Source organism: Mesitornis unicolor, unplaced genomic scaffold, assembly GCF_000695765.1.
Source record: "Mesitornis unicolor isolate BGI_N332 unplaced genomic scaffold, ASM69576v1 scaffold15762, whole genome shotgun sequence".
Taxonomy (NCBI): Eukaryota; Metazoa; Chordata; class Aves; order Mesitornithiformes; family Mesitornithidae; genus Mesitornis; species Mesitornis unicolor.
The window spans coordinates 16872-33730 of record NW_010168638.1 but is presented as its reverse complement, the minus strand read 5'-3'; the positions used below and the strand labels follow the sequence as shown (position 1 = coordinate 33730).

Genomic DNA, 16859 nt, shown 5'->3' with positions numbered 1-16859 from the left:
TCCACACCAGCCTGTGCAAAGGCTGTGGGTGCTGCCAGTGCTGAGGCAGGTGCTGTGGAGCCAATTTTGGGGCCACTGATGCTCCAAGGCAGGCAGGTTTTGGGGTACCTGCTAGCCAAGCAATGGGGAGCAGGGCAAGGAGCTGCAGCCTACATCAGAGCATATGCCCGTACGTAAACACAGTGGTTACCAGGGCAGGTCTGGATTTGAAAGTACCTTTGGGCTTAATGGTGTAAACATATCCCCAGATACATGGGGAGGCCCCAAGGTGAGGCTCCAGCTGAAAGCGCAAGGAGGGTTTCTGCAGCTGTCTCCGAAACATCACATTGCCTTGCGCTGGTAACCCCTGTGCTTTCAACCCATGGGACATGGCATCTTTTTTGACACCACAGATTTCATACCACTTCCAACAGCTTGAAGATCTGTTAAAAATATTTATTTCCCAGGGTTCCAGCTTTCCAATTTCTATGCAAACTAACAACCAAATTGTGGGCAGTAAGAGCAAGCATTTGTTTATTTTGTAAGAGGACTACTTGCTGCTAATTGAAAACAAGCATTTTCAATGACGCAGCTGTTTCAGTACTGTGAATAGACAGATCAACATCACATTGAAGATCTAATAACCCATTAACGAACCTTAATTTTTGAGCCCTCCCCTAGCCCCCCCATTTCCATGTTTCAATAATTTCAAAACCATTGATATGTGCCACTAGAGAGTTATTGAAGTGTGCCTTCTGACATCTTTTAATAAAAACCAGAAAAATGGTAGCTTTTTTTTTTGAGTTATCAGACTATATTAAAAACCTTGTTACATGTATTTAACAATTTCTTTTTTTTTCTTTTCTTAAATAAATAGCAAAGTGTCACCAAAATGAATGGAACGCCGGCACCATTGCATCGATAGAAACTTCTGTCCTAGGATGAATACACAGTCATATTCTGAGATATTGCATAAAAAGATATTTTGGAGGAAAGGTGGTGGTTGCTGGTGCATCTTAAGTGGTGAAAGCATCAACCTGCGAACGGTCCGTGCAGCGGTATCATGATGTGGTGCCTTTGCAAAATCTCACCAGCCTGAACCAGGTGGCTGCAGAGGTGGCCTCGGTGAAACTCTGCAAGAGAACAACTTGCAGGACATCTAATGCAGGATGTGGACTTACCGCGTGCTACCAAACAGTAACGACTGTTACAGCGACGCAGCCGATGACGTAACACGAGGGGCCGACCGTCTTGCTCTCTAGGCAGAATAACACTATCTTTAATTTAATGAGGGAAATGGACAACAGTAAAAACAAATGGGCTGACTAACACTCAGCAGGGCAAGGACTTGGAGAGCTGGAGCTGCCAACTTCTTCGTCAGGAGGGAAGGATGCAACTGTTCACTGTTGCATTGAAGGTTACAGAACCAGGCGCTATTTTTTGAGGGGTTTCCCCGGGCTGAGCTGGTGTTATTCTTAAGTCTGACCAACAGCACCTCTTCAAATGGGGACAAAGCTCAAAATGGCAGCGCTGAAGGAAGACGGGCAGCCCCCCACAGCATCTGCTGCCTATAACTCACTCCATCAAGCACAGGCAGCACTGCCTGTTGGAGCAGCTGCCACTCCACGTGCTGGAGTACAGTGAGCTAAATCCCACCTCTGCTTCTCTTGGCTTAAACCAGACCCTCGTTATTTTAAACAGAGTTTATTGTATTTAATACATTATAAAATTTGAAAAAACTGTAGGAAAGCAGCAGATTCAAACCAGAGCATCTCTACCAAATATTAATTATTCTGGCCCCCTTTGAAAAAACACAAAACAAAACAAAAACAACAAAAAAGAACTCATTCAAAAGAAAAGTTATCCTTTCACATCTGTGAGGGCAGACAAAAAGTGTGTGACTTCTGTACAAACTACATTTAAAATTTCAGTCGACTAGCTTTCCAACGCAATGGATGGTCGTCTCCTGAACACCTGCCCATCCACCTCTAAAACAGACAGACATAAACCTCCATATGCAAATAAAGTTGAGTCAAGGTGTGCACACGTTAAAAAGTGGATGGCTGTTTGGCAATGGCAAATGGGTGAAGAGTCGTCTATGAGTCCCCCAGTGGTAATGGCTTGTACACCGTTAAGTGGGCCCGAGTAAGGCCTAGGACACTTAATGGCCATCACAGCACCAACCTCATCTACCACTTTTTTGTTGTTGCATTTCCTACCTTTTGACGTATACATACATATATATATGTACATACATACATATACATACATATTTTATATAAGTGTGTGTGTGTGTGTATTTTCTCTTACACCTTGAGGTTATTATTATTATTACTACTATTCCAAATGTTCCCATATGAATTCAGGTGTGGTCTCTATATGTGATATAAATGTGTCTTTTATTCAATTTTAGTTCCAGGACTTGTTTGGAGTCCAAACTGCACATGAAACGTCCCCCTTTTTCTTTCCTCTTTCTTTTCCTTCTTTTTTTTTTTTTTTTTTTTTTATTATTTTTTTTTTTTTTTTTTTTTTTGCATAAAGAAACATGTCCATTTTAGTCCAGAGGCTCTTGCTTTATTCGAATGACAGAGGGTGCACGAGATGTCCTTCTGAGTTCTCGTCTCAGTACATATTCACTGAATTGGGAAGAGTCCACCCCACCTCCACACGAGCCAACAATCTCAAAACCTCTTTGCTGTAACCTCTCAAGTACCTGCAAAAAAGAGGAAACAAACACTGACATATAAGCAAATAAATAGAATAGTTGCTGTCCAAGGATGGTAACTGCTGCTTTTAAATGGACTCAGGTAGGAAACAAAAGTGGTTACACAGACCCACTAACTGGTTCCCTCAGCTTGGACTGATTTCTAATGACTTTGGCCACTGAGCAATATGAAGAAAAATTAAGAAAAAAAAATTCTTTTTTTTAGTACTGTCAACCAATCCAGCATTCTTCTAGCCACAGAAACATGCCTGGAAAAACATTTTCTGCTTCACAAAATTTACACTGCAAAAGGGCAAATGCAGGATTTCACAGCAGACACCTCAACTAAATGGTGGAAATGCAAATATTGTGGTCATAATTACAGAAAAGTTACCATCATATTTTCTAGACACTTAAAAACCGACTGTAATTGCAAAGATCTGTGGCTGCAGTTACCTGTGGAAAACCCTGGGACCTTTTGACTTTAATTATGGGACTAACAAGTTCTCTTTATTCACCTTCTTTCCTCTCTTTTCATAACCTGAGTGTTGCTTCCAGTGCGAAATACAATGGCAAAAAGAAACAAAGAAAGAAAAGGAAAAGAGAAGAGTGAGGCAGCTGCGATGGCCATCAGCCCCAAGGGGAGGAAGACATGCCCCACAGGACGTGGGCCCCTCTGCCCAGTGTGATGGGACCTCACTGGGGTTGTGCTGTGAGCAGATATCTACCAAGTCTTTCCCAAGCAAATTAGCTTGCATGTGGTGGGACAGCAAGGGCAAGCAGAGTGGCGAAGGCTGCAGAGGACTGGGGTGGGGGAGAAACGAGCTGTGGTTCAAAAACATCTAAAACAAGACATGCCACATCTCTACATGTATTGCTTCAGGTTGGCAAATGTCGGTCCAAAATACCTGAGTGTGGCTAATTGCACAGCAGACAAATCTCAGAAAGGAGAGGGTGGCAAGAGAGACTTGGAAGCAAACACCAAAACTTCAGTGCAACTTTTGTTTATCCCAATCTTTAGCTTTTAATAATATAAGCCACAAATCCTTTAAATATATGTCTCGGTGCAAGCCACTGAATAATTGAGCAGGAGAACTTCAGTCCTAAGAGAAAATGTGATGGTAGCAATCGGTCAGGAACCTAACCCAGCCCTGGGCAAGTCATTTAGTCTGCACCTCACTCTCCAGGTCTACTGGTAGTCCCTGTCTTACCCTACATTGGTACTGGGACTGGGAGATGCTTACATCTCCCCAAAAAGAAGATGCTGCATTATCAGCATGGGATCATCATCTCTCTTCAAGCCTGTACATATTTTGCCACTTTGACTCGAGTTTTTATGCAACTGTTGTATGACAAAAATGCAAACACCAGGACAAGTGACGAAGAGCTGAAGGATACAACTGCTTTGACAACTATCATATGGTATATGGCTAAATAACCCTCCTTGAAAGTCCTATCCCTTTTAAGTGGTAATCTTACATCTAAGCCTGTTCTAAATTTGCATTAGCCACCATGACAAAGCAACTTTTATGTTTCAGCACAACAGTGAAGGCCAGTAAAATACAACTGTCCAAGCATAACACGGGTTAACCATATCTTGACAGCTCTTTCCAGACTCTTGTGTTAAGTGCTAGCACATCTGCAGTGCCTGGTGAGCCTTCAGTGCGTACTGCAGCGCTCAGCTCATTTCCTGAGGGTACCAGAGCAGAGCTTCTCTACCTGGACAGCAGGACCTGGTAAATGGAAAGATGCTAAGCTCAGCTTGCAAGTCTCTTCTGTGTAAGAACATGAGCCTGCAGCATTTAGGAAGTGTATCTAAACCAAACAGCATCAATAGTGCTAGTGACAATTCCAGATGCGAAGAAGTGTTTTCACAAAGCGCTGGCTGTGCAGGATGTGCTTACTAGGTGGAGACAGGTGTGTGAGGCTGTTTTTTTTAACCAACAAAGAATAAAACAGATGATGCTATAACTTAAAAGCTTATTACAATTACTCCAGAAATTACCTGCATTTTTCTCCCAGATTTTTTAAAAATCTATTTCATAACAGCTACTGATTTTAGATATTGCTACATAGAACCACAAAAAATTCGGAAAAGCTGCTGAAAGAAGAGGCCACAAAAATGAATGTGTCCCTATTTGCGATGAGTAGATGTGCCTTTGTTTTTGTTTCCACAGCAAGGAGGAAGACTGAACATGTTTTCTACATCCAAAGTAAAAAGCATATGGTGATTTATTCAAGAAGTATTAGAGAGGTCTTTATCAAATGCAAAAGACCTTGGTAACACTGGAAAAAGAACACTAATTTTTAACCACATCTGTGATAACTTCCCCTTGCTATACCCTTCACATTACACACCTTCCCTGATAGTCTCATTGAAGGGTTGAAGTCCTCCTAGGATGTCCCAGTTTGAAAGACAGCAGAAGGGGCTGAGGCAAAGTCCCCTCTATGAGGGTAAAACTCAACAGATGGCCTCTCCTGTGGCTGCAGGCCGCTCTCTTCTCCAGAAATACAGGGTCCTGTTTCAGGAGGGAGGAGGAAGGAGGATGCTGGCTGTGTTCTCCCTCTGTGGAAGTGTGGCCCTCCTTTCAGCAGCTGGCCAATGGTACTGTCCAGGTATCTCTTTCTCACATTAATTACCCTTTCCCCTCACTTCTCACTTGTTATACCCAGAATAAGAGACCAGGGCTTCACCTTTTTGCCCCTCCGTTCTCCCAGAGCTCCTGTGGATTCTGGCAAATCACAGCATCGCCATTGCCTTTCTCAGGTAAGAAAGAAAAAGCTCAGCTCCCGATACCCTCACAACAGGCTTTGTGGGGACGTGGCATCCTCCCTCCCTGGCTTGAGATTGTCCCCATGCTCTCTTATCAAGCCAGAAAACAATTTATTACAAGCAGGGCAAGGTACTGGAAGCAGGCTTGAATGCTTGCCCTATATTCAAATGTCAAAAAAATGTCCAAATATACAATGTCTTTACACTGGGGCAAACATGTATCTCCTAAAGCAGGTTTTTAACTCTACTGTAGTTTGCTTGCAATGAGATCTGGTGATGATATGTGTAAATTAAGTCAAGAAAGCAGCCCTGATCCATAGAAGTAAATAACTAGCTCAAAGCCTCCAGTTGATTTTGTTTACCAAAACACTGTAGCAACAGAGAAGAGGGTCAACCTGCTGGTACCTGTCCAGCAGGTTCCCTTCCAGAAAATGCATATGTGACTCCCTACCTGAACTGAGTTGAGGTGACAGTATCCGTTCAGAGGAAATCGGATGACATGCGTTGAGTCATGGTTCCAGCCGGCATTGACAGAATTACACATCACGTCACCGATTTCTGGAAACACTTCTTCTATCAACGACTTATCGCCACTCAGTGTAATCCTCTCTCCAAGATCTGGGGCAACTCGCACCACCAGGCACTCGCAAGACTTTGAGAAGCGGCCACTCTCCCGGTCCTGTTTCCACCTTTCCATCTCTCCTAGCATGGGCTGAAGCTGGAAATACTTTGCTTCTTCATATAACAAACTGTAGTCCTGAAAGAGACATACGTTACTGTGCACAATTAAGGAAGAGGCATTGCTAATGTACCGCTTAATGTATATGGTTATTCAGGCTAATGCCGCTTTAGATCTGGAACCCTTCAGACATAGTTCATAATTACTGTGTAGGAAGGTGTAATAAAATAACAGAGCAAGCAAAAAATAACCATCACCCACTTGAGACAGATTGGGTACAGCAGCATTTGGGAGGGGAAGGGGAGGCTATGCTTGCTCAACTCCCTCCTGCTATGGAATAATCCAGGCAAGAATCCCACTTTTCTCCCTGTTTTATCCCCATCATGATGTCATAGAATAATGACCTCACTGAACAGATGGAACAGAATTCAATCAGGATTCAGAAAATTCATCACTAGGATCTATCGTGTCTTACAGCAATACTAGCAGGCATTGTAACAGGTATAACAATGTAAATGAGAGAGCCAGTGATGGTTCTAAGTGTAAAATGATTCAGATATTTGCATAATGAATTGCACATATTACTGCATTTTAAAAATTAAGTATTTTTTAATACCTCCCCATTTTGCCAACAGTATTGTTTACTACATCATCTCAAATGCCAGAGCAGAGAAAACACATTTCTTAGCATAGCCAGTACAGAAGTAATTTAGAACTGATGATCTGGAGTCTGTCTACTGCCATTTTTTAAATTTAAAAAAAAATATCTTGTTTTTCTAGGTTTAAGAGCATAAGACTATTTGGAAAATACTTATACAGAGAAAAGCAATACACAAGAATTAGGGAAGACAGAGGAACAGAATGACTACAAAGGAAGACTGCTAGCAGTCACTATGGCCCTGAATTTGAGCTACTGAAAGAATGCTTTATGAGAACGGGAAGCCTAAGTCATGCTCAAAATGCTGCTTACATTCAACGTGTAACAGAAAAGTCATCTAATCTATATATTTCTAAGAAACAAGGACCACTGCTCATTTTCAGCACTGATCTTTTAGACGCCTTAAAGCATAACTAGAAAGGACACCCCTTTGAACATCATGTTGGTTGGGTGATCTTGCCAGGAGTTACATGTTTAATTTCAGCACAGCTACAGTATATTTATGTGTTTAAAATGCTCTGCATATATAACTTTTAAATATTGCATGGAAGGTGGCTTTTCCTTTTTCTGTATTTCTGATTATATTCAGGACAAATGCCGAGAGCAGCACAAAGCCATGCTAAGACTTCAAAGAGGGATATGATGCTTATCAGCCAGTTCCAAACTCCCATATTATTCAGATAGGCCTATCCTTGTCCCGCATGGGAGAAGCAGCTAGTAATAGGACAAAGGGTAATGGTCTCAAGTTGCACCAGAGGAGGCTTATGTTGGATATTAGGAGGAATTTCTTTACTGAAAGGGTTGTCAAGCACTGGAACAGGGTGCCCAGGGAGTCACCATCCCTGGAGGTGTTTAAAAGATGAGTGGATGTCATGCTTAGGGACATGGCCTAGTGGTAGACTTAGTAGGGCTGGATCAGTGGTTGGACTTGATGATCCTAAAGGTCTTTACCAACCAAAACCATTCCATTCCATTCAATTCCATTCTATTCTAAGTACGTGTCCACAGCAAATCATTCAAAGGTTGCTGCAGTATGGCCCTTGAAGTCAACCTCATACCCATTATACTCCAAACACCTGAAAATCTGTCTCAGATATGAGGGATAAAAGACTGCATGCCAGTGTGAACTGCTCTAACCCTTCCCCGTCACCTCTACTGTTCAATCAGAATTGCTGTATTTCCTACAGTGAACTATTGACACAGCCAGCTATGTCGATATGCATCCAGTAACTAACAAAGATCTATTCCAATTGCAACTGTGGTCTCCAGCATTCTCTTCGCTGCCACCGCATATACACCCACATACCTACAAGCAGATAAACACAGAACAGCACATGGAGTCTGAAGCTCTGCCTCTGCAGACTAATTTCTAATGTGGTGAACTACCACAAATTTAATTTTTTATTATAAAGAACAAAAGCAGGCTCTTTAATAAAGTTTAAATAATAAATGTGGGACTATTCATCCCTGACTTCTCTAAAACTCCCAAATTAAAACTTGCAGTATGCATTCAAGAATCTGAAGGAGAAAATATTCTACGACTTAATGCTCAAATTTTACCATGTGTGCAGTTTATTTTGTCAATACTGTGATTCCCACATCATTCTCTGAATTTCAGCGTGGGAGTGGAAGCTGGAACTGCTGCAATCAGAGGGGAAGCATAAAAGTGGATGAGAGGACAAGTAATCAGCAAAACTCGCAAGCAGTCAGTTCCAGATTGTAACATCCTTTCTGTCTCCATCAGCATCCTACAATATTTAATTTCCCTAGGCCAAACATGGCCAGGTTGCTCCATTACACTATAGCCATGAGGGGAAAATTTAATACTGATGCCACTCTAGGAAAGGCTCACAGATATCACTTCAGCAACACCACACTTATATTTGTCACGTACCTGAAATCAAACACTATACCCTGTAAGTCCTACCCTCATCTAGGGTTTTGACTACACACCAAATAGTTACTTTACACTGAGGTACGTGCAAAACATCCAAGTCCTTTGAAATCTCACCTTGAAGTCATCAGGAATGAGAAGTTTCGATGTCCTTAAAAAATTCAAGATATATCTGAACATCTGCCCATCTCTGTCAATGAAATAATGCTGCTTGAGACTGTCGAGGACGATGGGCTCCGTGCCATCGAAAAGCCGGCCGATTCTGGAGAGGAAACAAGAGGCGAGGGGCAGGGTCAGACCAAGCTGGGCTCACCAGCCCCTCAAATAATCCGATGCTGCAAAAACCCCCTCATGCCAACCCCACCGAAGCAGCTCTGCAGCTCCATGTCCTTAAGAAAAGGGCTGGTTTCAAGCCATGATTTAAACTGGGTGTTTTCCAGCGCAGCCTCAGAAACTTAAGTAGCACACCACTGCTGGGGAGGTGGAGGAGGAAGCAACCAGGGCAGGAGCCTCTCACCATCAGCCTCGCTATCCAAACCTGTGTCTCATGATGAGACACTCATGTCTCATGATTTTTGGACATCTCTCTCAATAGCCCCCATCAGCTGACCCCATATTTCCAGATGCACCAACCCTCCTGACTGACTCCATTCTAGGGACTGCACAGTGAATCTGATTTAGTTTGGAAACTGCATTTATGAATTTTTCCTTTTCTTGTTTGCTTGGGTTTTGTTTGTTTTTAAGTCCAGTTCATCTTTTGGATGCCATTTACTGAGGAGGCAGCACATTGTGGGAATAAGAAGCTGGGGATACAAACGCTATAACATTTCAATGCAAGATAACGATTTAACAGTAAAAATTAAATGTTTGTGACAGGTATCAATTAGAACACTCTAAAATAACCAGGAAAAAATCTTCAGTTTTTAGGGACCACCCCCTGACCACCAGAACCACGCAGCCACCTAGAGAGCCTCTGTCTGCCACCAGTTCTTGCGACATCAACTGCTGGGCACACGTGTGTTTTCTAGACATGTGCCCCACAAACCTGCTTTCATTAGAGTGGCAGGAAGGGCCGAAAACTCCAAATAAACTCCCCCACTAGAGTAACACAAAATGTCTGTTGTGTTTCTACACCAGGGCATTCACAAAAGGCTCCTAAGTCCCTGGTGGTGTCCCAGTGAAATCATGAGGAGTGACTGGCAGGTCTAATTTTGTGTGCCTGTTTATACATCCACATGTGCAATGTGGAAATACCTTTTCTTTCCAACACCAGAACTGTAAACAAAGTGTGAAATACTGCCAACAATTTGGGATGCAATTTCAGAGCCTTGTCACAACCTGTTACATTCTGCAGATTTTGAGTTTTCATTATTTGAATGAAAAGGCTCATTCGTACGTAGTTTTTGTCCCAGTATAACCAATCTATTTTGGGAATCAGCACAGTAAAACCTCTGCAGGTTACTAGAGAGCATACAATAGCACCACTGTATATCGGCATAGAGCTAGGGGATCAAGAGGCACTTTTTTACTCTGATCATGCTCAGTTTGTGGCGTAGGTAAGGTATAAGTCTGCCTTCTCACAAAAAAGGATACAGTAAGCACAACAACTGCATGAAGCATCCTGGGCTGAGAGACACCCCCATCCATCAGCCAGCAGAAGGGGATCTCCAGGTGACCACACGCTGTTTGTACCCACAGTCATACACCCTTCCTTTGAAAATGGCATGGCCAACCCAAATGGAGTTTGGGGTGACACCTGTGCCTGCAGCAGGGACCTCAGTAGTATACCCAGTAATAAACTGTGAGCACAATACAAGTCTCATCTATTCGTTCTCACCAGCTGGGAGAGACGAGAAATAAAACCACATTAACCTCAACTGGCCATTTACAATTCTGTAGGAAATGCCTGAATCAATCCAAGTTGCATGAAATCTGTAACATATAAGGAATTAAACATATTTTGCGGAATGATCAAGTACTAAATATTTTTTTCAAAGCTTAGAAAAATTCAAACTTTCTTCCTCGAATACTTATTACTGCCTGCCCTGCTGCTCAAAATTTAAGCTGTGACAGGCCACATAATATAGGCTCCTGTTCATTAGGTGGATGAACAATATTTATGTCTAATATGGTAGCACTAGGCATTCAGAATTAATTTTCCCCTATACTCAAGCATGCCTTCTTGGAATCTGTCATGGAATTCACACACAAAACATATATATTTGGCCAAGTTAGTCATTACCAAAATGTATAATTGTAATTGGTTTCTGCAGCACTTTCCTAGTACTAAATTACTACCATAATTACATTATTTTAATCCTCTAGGCTTTTTGCCTTTATTTTATTAATTGTTTAGGAGTAGAAGAATATAGTATCAGAGGATGGAGCCTTCTGACAAAACCATAATGCTGACAGGAGAGCACAGCCATCAGGAGTGCTACCTGGGACCTTGACCTAAGAGCCTTTGGGTCTGGGCTGGAAGAGTTAACAGAAACATAGTGCACCCCTGCTTTTCAGCAGCAGAAAAAAACCAAGGAATTGCAAAGTCCCAGTTCCACTTCCAGGATCACTCTGCAACACACAACTGCACTTTCACATGTTAAAACAGCTTTGGAAGGGTAGACCCCCAGCTGAGAGGCTTCTGTAAACAAAATCAAAGCCTTTTGCCTTTTCAGATGGAAAAACGTAGGTTCCAGCTTCCTTCACATGGCCTTCAAGGAAAGACTTGGGATAATTCGGGACCAATTAAATCTGGTGGCATGGGCTTTCTCCTAAGGTGCACTTGCTACTCCATCAGGAGAGGAGACTGGGCTATGCCAGGACATGGGGAACGACCATGTGCTGCTAGGTTCCTGGAAGCACAGCGGCAAGTTCTCAGCCATGCCTTGCTTGGCAACTTATCTATAAAACACTATTTGAGTAACCATCTTCCCTGTCACCTATGGATCTGCTGTTACTCCTGCTTGGTCTCACACTGCAATTATAAGTGCTAAAGAGACATCAATCCACTGGCATAGGAAGGGACTGTCATAATTTCACTTCCTAAGAAAACCTGAAAGATCTTTTTCCCCATCTCCTTCTTGACAATGTTGGCTAATGATTGGCAAAGATAACTTTGTAAAAATAACTAATACGTCACAGCTGAATCGATTTTCAAACAGAAAAGTACTTAGAAGGATGCTTGCAAAATAAGCTGATAATTCTATGCAGAATTTGCCAAATATCAGGGGTAAAGGATAAAAACCTGTAGTCCGTTTACAAGAAAATGTACTTCTGAAATATTTAATTAAAACTAACAGGCTGGAATTTTCTGTATATCAGGAAAATTAATGTCCCATGGGTTGAAAGTGCGACCTCCAATGGGTAATAATTAATGTCTATGGCTTTAAGTATCATGTTCCACTGTTGGAAATTGAATGCTTCAAGGGTTGAAAATATAACCAGTGGAAAACTCTGCTTCCATCAGAGAATTTGTTTTTACTTTAAGGACACAAGATAGGTACAGCTTCAAGCTTGGTTTCAGTAGGGAGAAAATATCTTTTCTGTGAGAAGAGATCAGTGTTTTAACACCATAAAATACTGCAGAGATGAACCCTTCTCCCCACAGACCAGCACTCCCATAGCAGAGTTTCTAGAACATCGAGCTAGCACAGGAAGATAACATTGCTTACAGGATTTCTCAAATTCTTCAGAAACAAGTCCCAAATATAAAAGTATACTCAGTCTACAGCAAAACTGTACACATAGCGTTTATAACCTTGCTCTCTCAGTGTATAAATATTTATATACATCATTATACACATAAAGAGAAAGACTTCCCTTTAGTACATTCTGCCTCAGTTGAGAATTCGGGAAAGCAGCAATAATTAGGAACAAGAGGGCCAGTACTAATTAAACAAGACAACTATTGCACAACTTTCTAATGCTAAGAAAAGTGACACAGTTTTGCAGATGGTTTTAGTGTCTTCAATGGACAGATAAAATTTTTCCCTTTGTAATCAAAGGGTTACAAGGAATATGGAAAAGATGCAAGCTTTGATGAGTGCAAACATGCAGAAAATGGCATTACTTTCACTCCAAAGTAGAAAAACTATCTTTTTTCTCTGAGAAAACATAGGTTCTGTATTATTGAATATATTCAGTATATTATTTTTCATACTACTGTCATTACCAGAGGACACTATGAACTCAAAACTGACTGAAAATCTTTTGCAATAAGCTATTTTCAAGAGGTCTAAGCTGTCAGCTTTTCCTGCTCTCTGTGTCTTTTGCAGAACAACAAAAAAGGGAAGGAAACTCCTGGTGTGAAGCCCTTTTAATAATGGAGCAGAGGGACCCGTGCAGCAGGAGGAGCATCAGCGATGCCCTGGCACCTGCAATCCCGTGCCGAGGTCAGATATTCAGTGGCTGGCAAGAAGCAAAGCACTCATGAAAACACATCTCTCTCCCTTCAATAATGAACTACATGGCAAATAATTGAAAATAAGTATTTCAGTGGAAATCTTGCTCACCCGGCTGGAGCCACCGATGCAAAATGAGTAGGCATTTGGCCCTTAAAAGGATAAGTGAAGTCAAGTTTTACTATCACATCATTATATTTATGTGGCTAATAGGGATGCTTACTTAACACTCTAGGGTGTGTGGAGAGTGAGCTGGAATAGCTTCTACTTTTTTTTTTCTCTGTGACTTCTTAGTCCACGTTGTCCTTATTAATTTCTTTTCATTTTCTTTTACTGAGTGCTCAAAGGCAATTTGCATAAGAGCCCATTATAAATTAGATCTGTTTAATGGTATGCTCATCTCATGGCTATTTAATTTTACTTCCTCGTATGTCTAAATTATGTAATTTTGCACTGTCCCCCAGAAGCTAGTACATTTGAAGAAGTATCCACACCAGGGAGAAATGCTATCCTATACCCAAGTGGAGAATGATGAGGTGTCTATTCTTTTTGTCAGAGGACCACTTTAACAGTAACAAGCTGCTCTTCTTTGTTGAATATCTCACATCATTTGGATCCGCAGTGACTGAATAACTAGCAATCTTTATAACTCTGCATAACAAAAGTTGGCTCATAAATGTGATATAACAGAATACATTTGCAATTTTCAGGAACATATATTATGAAAACCGCATTTTAACCAAATACCCTGTTGTAATCTCTTGCTCTCAGTGCTATTATAATTTGTTCTTATCTCTTCCTCCTTACATTTAATTTAAGGTTTCATGTCCATGAGTCTCAGGAATTCCTTGGCACAGACAGCTCCTTCATTATCAGAAGAAGCATGAATACAATGATTATAAAGCAAAGGTAACAGGGGAAAAATGTACTAAACCCTAAAATCTCATTAAACCTTCTATAGAAAAGGTATTTTTAAAAGAGCCAAAATGACAGAGCAAGAAGGGTATACAGGAGGAGGTATTAAAACACTAGTTCTTATGAGATTTAAAATAATATGTTACATGGCATTTTAAAGAACAGATAAATCCCAGGTACTGAGTGGAAGGATGTCAAACCTTTGAGGAAATATTTGCTAAAGATTAAAGAACTGAATCATTTACATGGAGATAATTTCAAACCTCTTACAATTGTTATTCGAGCACAGAAACAAAAGAAAAGGTAAGGGCAAGCTCAGAGAGCTAATAAAACATTTAGAAGAAACTGAGATAGACAAGAAGTGGTAAATAGTCCTAAATGCAGAGTAAAGCATGTGAGGAGCAGATGGGAAGGATCTGAAAAGATGAGTGAGGTGGTATCATCAGGGAAAGCATCTGAGACAACAAAAATTACAAAGAAACATAGGATTTGTCATAACCTGCCTGATCGGAGGCAGCACCAGAAGCAGGGATGAAAGCAAATCAGACATATTACAAAATGAATAGTCACTGGATCTAACCCACATGGGCAAACTGACACATTAACTGGAAAAGAATATATTGCACAACACCGTGTAGTCATTAGGAATGCTACTTGCACGAGAGCAAAATACAGCTTTTCTACGCCACAGATAAGTGTGGATGATGAGATGAGTAACTAAACAATAGTCAAACAAAAGAGGATGTGTGGGTTATTGGAAACATTGAGGTAAATTAAAAAATGGATGGCTAAGGCTCCAGAAGTCAGTAGCAACACCCCAATCTCCGTTTTTATGAACAGGAAGTTTTGCCAAGAAAAATAGCCAATGACAGGACAAGGGGCAATGGGTGCAAGCTGGAGCATAGGAGGTTCAACCTGAACATGAGGAAAAGCTTTTTTACAGTAAGGGTGACAGAGCACTGGACCAGGCTGCCCATTCAAAACCCGCCTGGACGTGTTCCTGTTCAACCTGGTCTAGGTGATCCTGCTCTGGCAGGGGGGTTGGACTGCATGAGGTCCCTTTCAACTCCTAAGATTCTGTGATTCTCTGTAATTAAAATCTGTATTTTCCCTGCTACACAGGTGATCTAGCTACCTAGGAGATTCACACCAGAAGTGATAACTACACTACGAAACACAGCTAATACAGGAACTCCCTCGATGCACACAACATACTGGTTGACAGCATTATAGTGGGTTCTGGGTGCCCAAATGCCCAACAGAAGTAGGCCAAAAAACATAAGCTCTGTCACAGCTTTATCCTTGGATGTTCAAACACCCATTTCCAAATCCAGGACCATCATTCACCCAAATCCAAATGGCACTTGTAGAAATGCTGACATTTTAGAAAAGAAATAAATAATTGGGATGGGATGTCAAGAGCTGGTGACTCATGGCTGGAAAACTATATATGTGGGCAGATGGAAACCATCTCCCACATCGCACAATGGCAGCAAGGGTGAGGCCAGGAAAGCACTAACCCCAGTCTGCGGACGATGGGCCAGGGAGTTTCTGTTTACCGTATACTTTCTGCTCTGGTATACCAAAGAGATACAGACAGATAAGAACAGGCTGCACCCCAAATCTGCATCTTTTCACACAGGGCTCGGCAGGTAAGCATTTTAAAAGCAATTTCAATACTGTGGCAGCCAAACCTCTTGAACCTCTAAGTTGTGTCACAGGCTTCAGATGTGGCTGAGAGGGGTCTGTCCTCTGCTCTCCAGCTTTCCCCCACCCCAAACCAGGATCCTCCCCTCCACAATCCCCATAATTTTTGGCAAAGTGAGGTTCTTCCATCTGACAGACACTGAAGTTGCTGATGCCCCCCAAGACATGGTGTTTATCCCTGACCCTCACAGCTCTGCTTGTCTCCAGATACCAAGCACTCCCTTAAGCCCTTTTGCTACCATACAGACCCGTTGCCCTTGCAATCCCAAAACAGGCTGTCCCTTCAGCCAAACCACTATCTACAGAGCAGTACCACAGCCCCTCTCTTCCTTTGGGACCCTGAGACACCTCTCCAACCATCCAGCTCTCTGATCAACCCACCCCACATGCCAAGTCAAGGAGACTCAGAGCAGGGGTAGAAGCTGCGGATACCTGCAGATACCTTCTGCCATCCTTCTCTCGTCATGAGGCGTTTTGCTTAAGCCATTTGTCAGGACAACGGGCAAAGAGCAGTGACATGCAACAGCTCACCTGCGCACCCACTGCTCCACAGTTGTAGCTTGACCACCAGGATTTCATGCTTTACAATGCCACCTCTCCTTGCTCTTTTTTTTCAGGCTTACTCATGCGCTGGATCTACTAAAGAGCAGACTGCAAGCCTTTAAGCCCCACATCTCCTACAGTGCTTGGTATCTTGCAAATAAGTCCTTAAAAACTTTTCAGTTTTCCAGTGCATATCAAAACCACTTTTCCTAAAATCATTTAAACCAACGAAATGTTAAATCAATTATTCATGCAAATACTTTTTCCATCTCTGCTTTTTGTAACCAAGTTTTCTTGGCAATGATAACATTTCACAGAAAAATTAACAAATATTCTCTTTGCTTGCCAAGATAATTTTACTAAGCTTGAATCCGTTTTCATTGAGGTACGTTATTTATGTTTTATCTTGAGGGAAGCTGCCTATTAAGTTAGTAGCAACCGTGTCCTTTTGCTTATGATACGGTTATTACCAAGTTATCAGGAGTACCTTTAAGTTATTAGGGTGCAATTCCAAATTAAGTACTTTGCGTCATAATTAGCTAATAACTTTTGAATTCTCTTTTAATCATGTTTAAGATGGTCAGGTTTGCTGTGAGTACAGATAAAG

The 16859-nt window shown here is 41.7% G+C and overlaps 1 protein-coding gene across 1 annotated transcript; it reads right to left on the bottom strand.

Moving 5' to 3' along the window:
- Nucleotides 1–2493: 2493 nt before the first annotated feature.
- On the bottom strand, nt 2494–16175 carry LOC104535447 (BTB/POZ domain-containing protein KCTD1-like). The gene is made up of 5 exons (XM_010179091.1): nt 16142–16175; nt 13298–13373; nt 8805–8955; nt 5908–6213; nt 2494–2692 (listed from the first exon to the last, which is right to left on the bottom strand). The coding sequence occupies exons 1-5, from the start codon at nt 16173–16175 to the stop codon at nt 2534–2536; spliced, it is 726 nt and encodes a 241-aa protein (XP_010177393.1). The 3' UTR covers nt 2494–2533.
- Between the last annotated feature and the right edge of the window lie 684 nt (nt 16176–16859).

What these genes read in the sequence shown, in the direction of transcription:
- LOC104535447 (XM_010179091.1), bottom strand. Translation starts at nt 16,175, where the DNA reads ATGACGAGAGAAGGATGGCAGAAGGTATCTGCAG. An exon ending in ATGGCAGAAGGTATCTGCAG is followed by an intron (nt 13,374 to 16,141) that starts GTATCCGCAGCT and finishes TGGACTAAGAAG; the next exon opens with TCACAGAGAAAAAAAAAAGT. An exon ending in GTCACCTCAACTCAGTTCAG is followed by an intron (nt 2,693 to 5,907) that starts GTAGGGAGTCAC and finishes TCTTTTTTGCAG; the next exon opens with GTACTTGAGAGGTTACAGCA.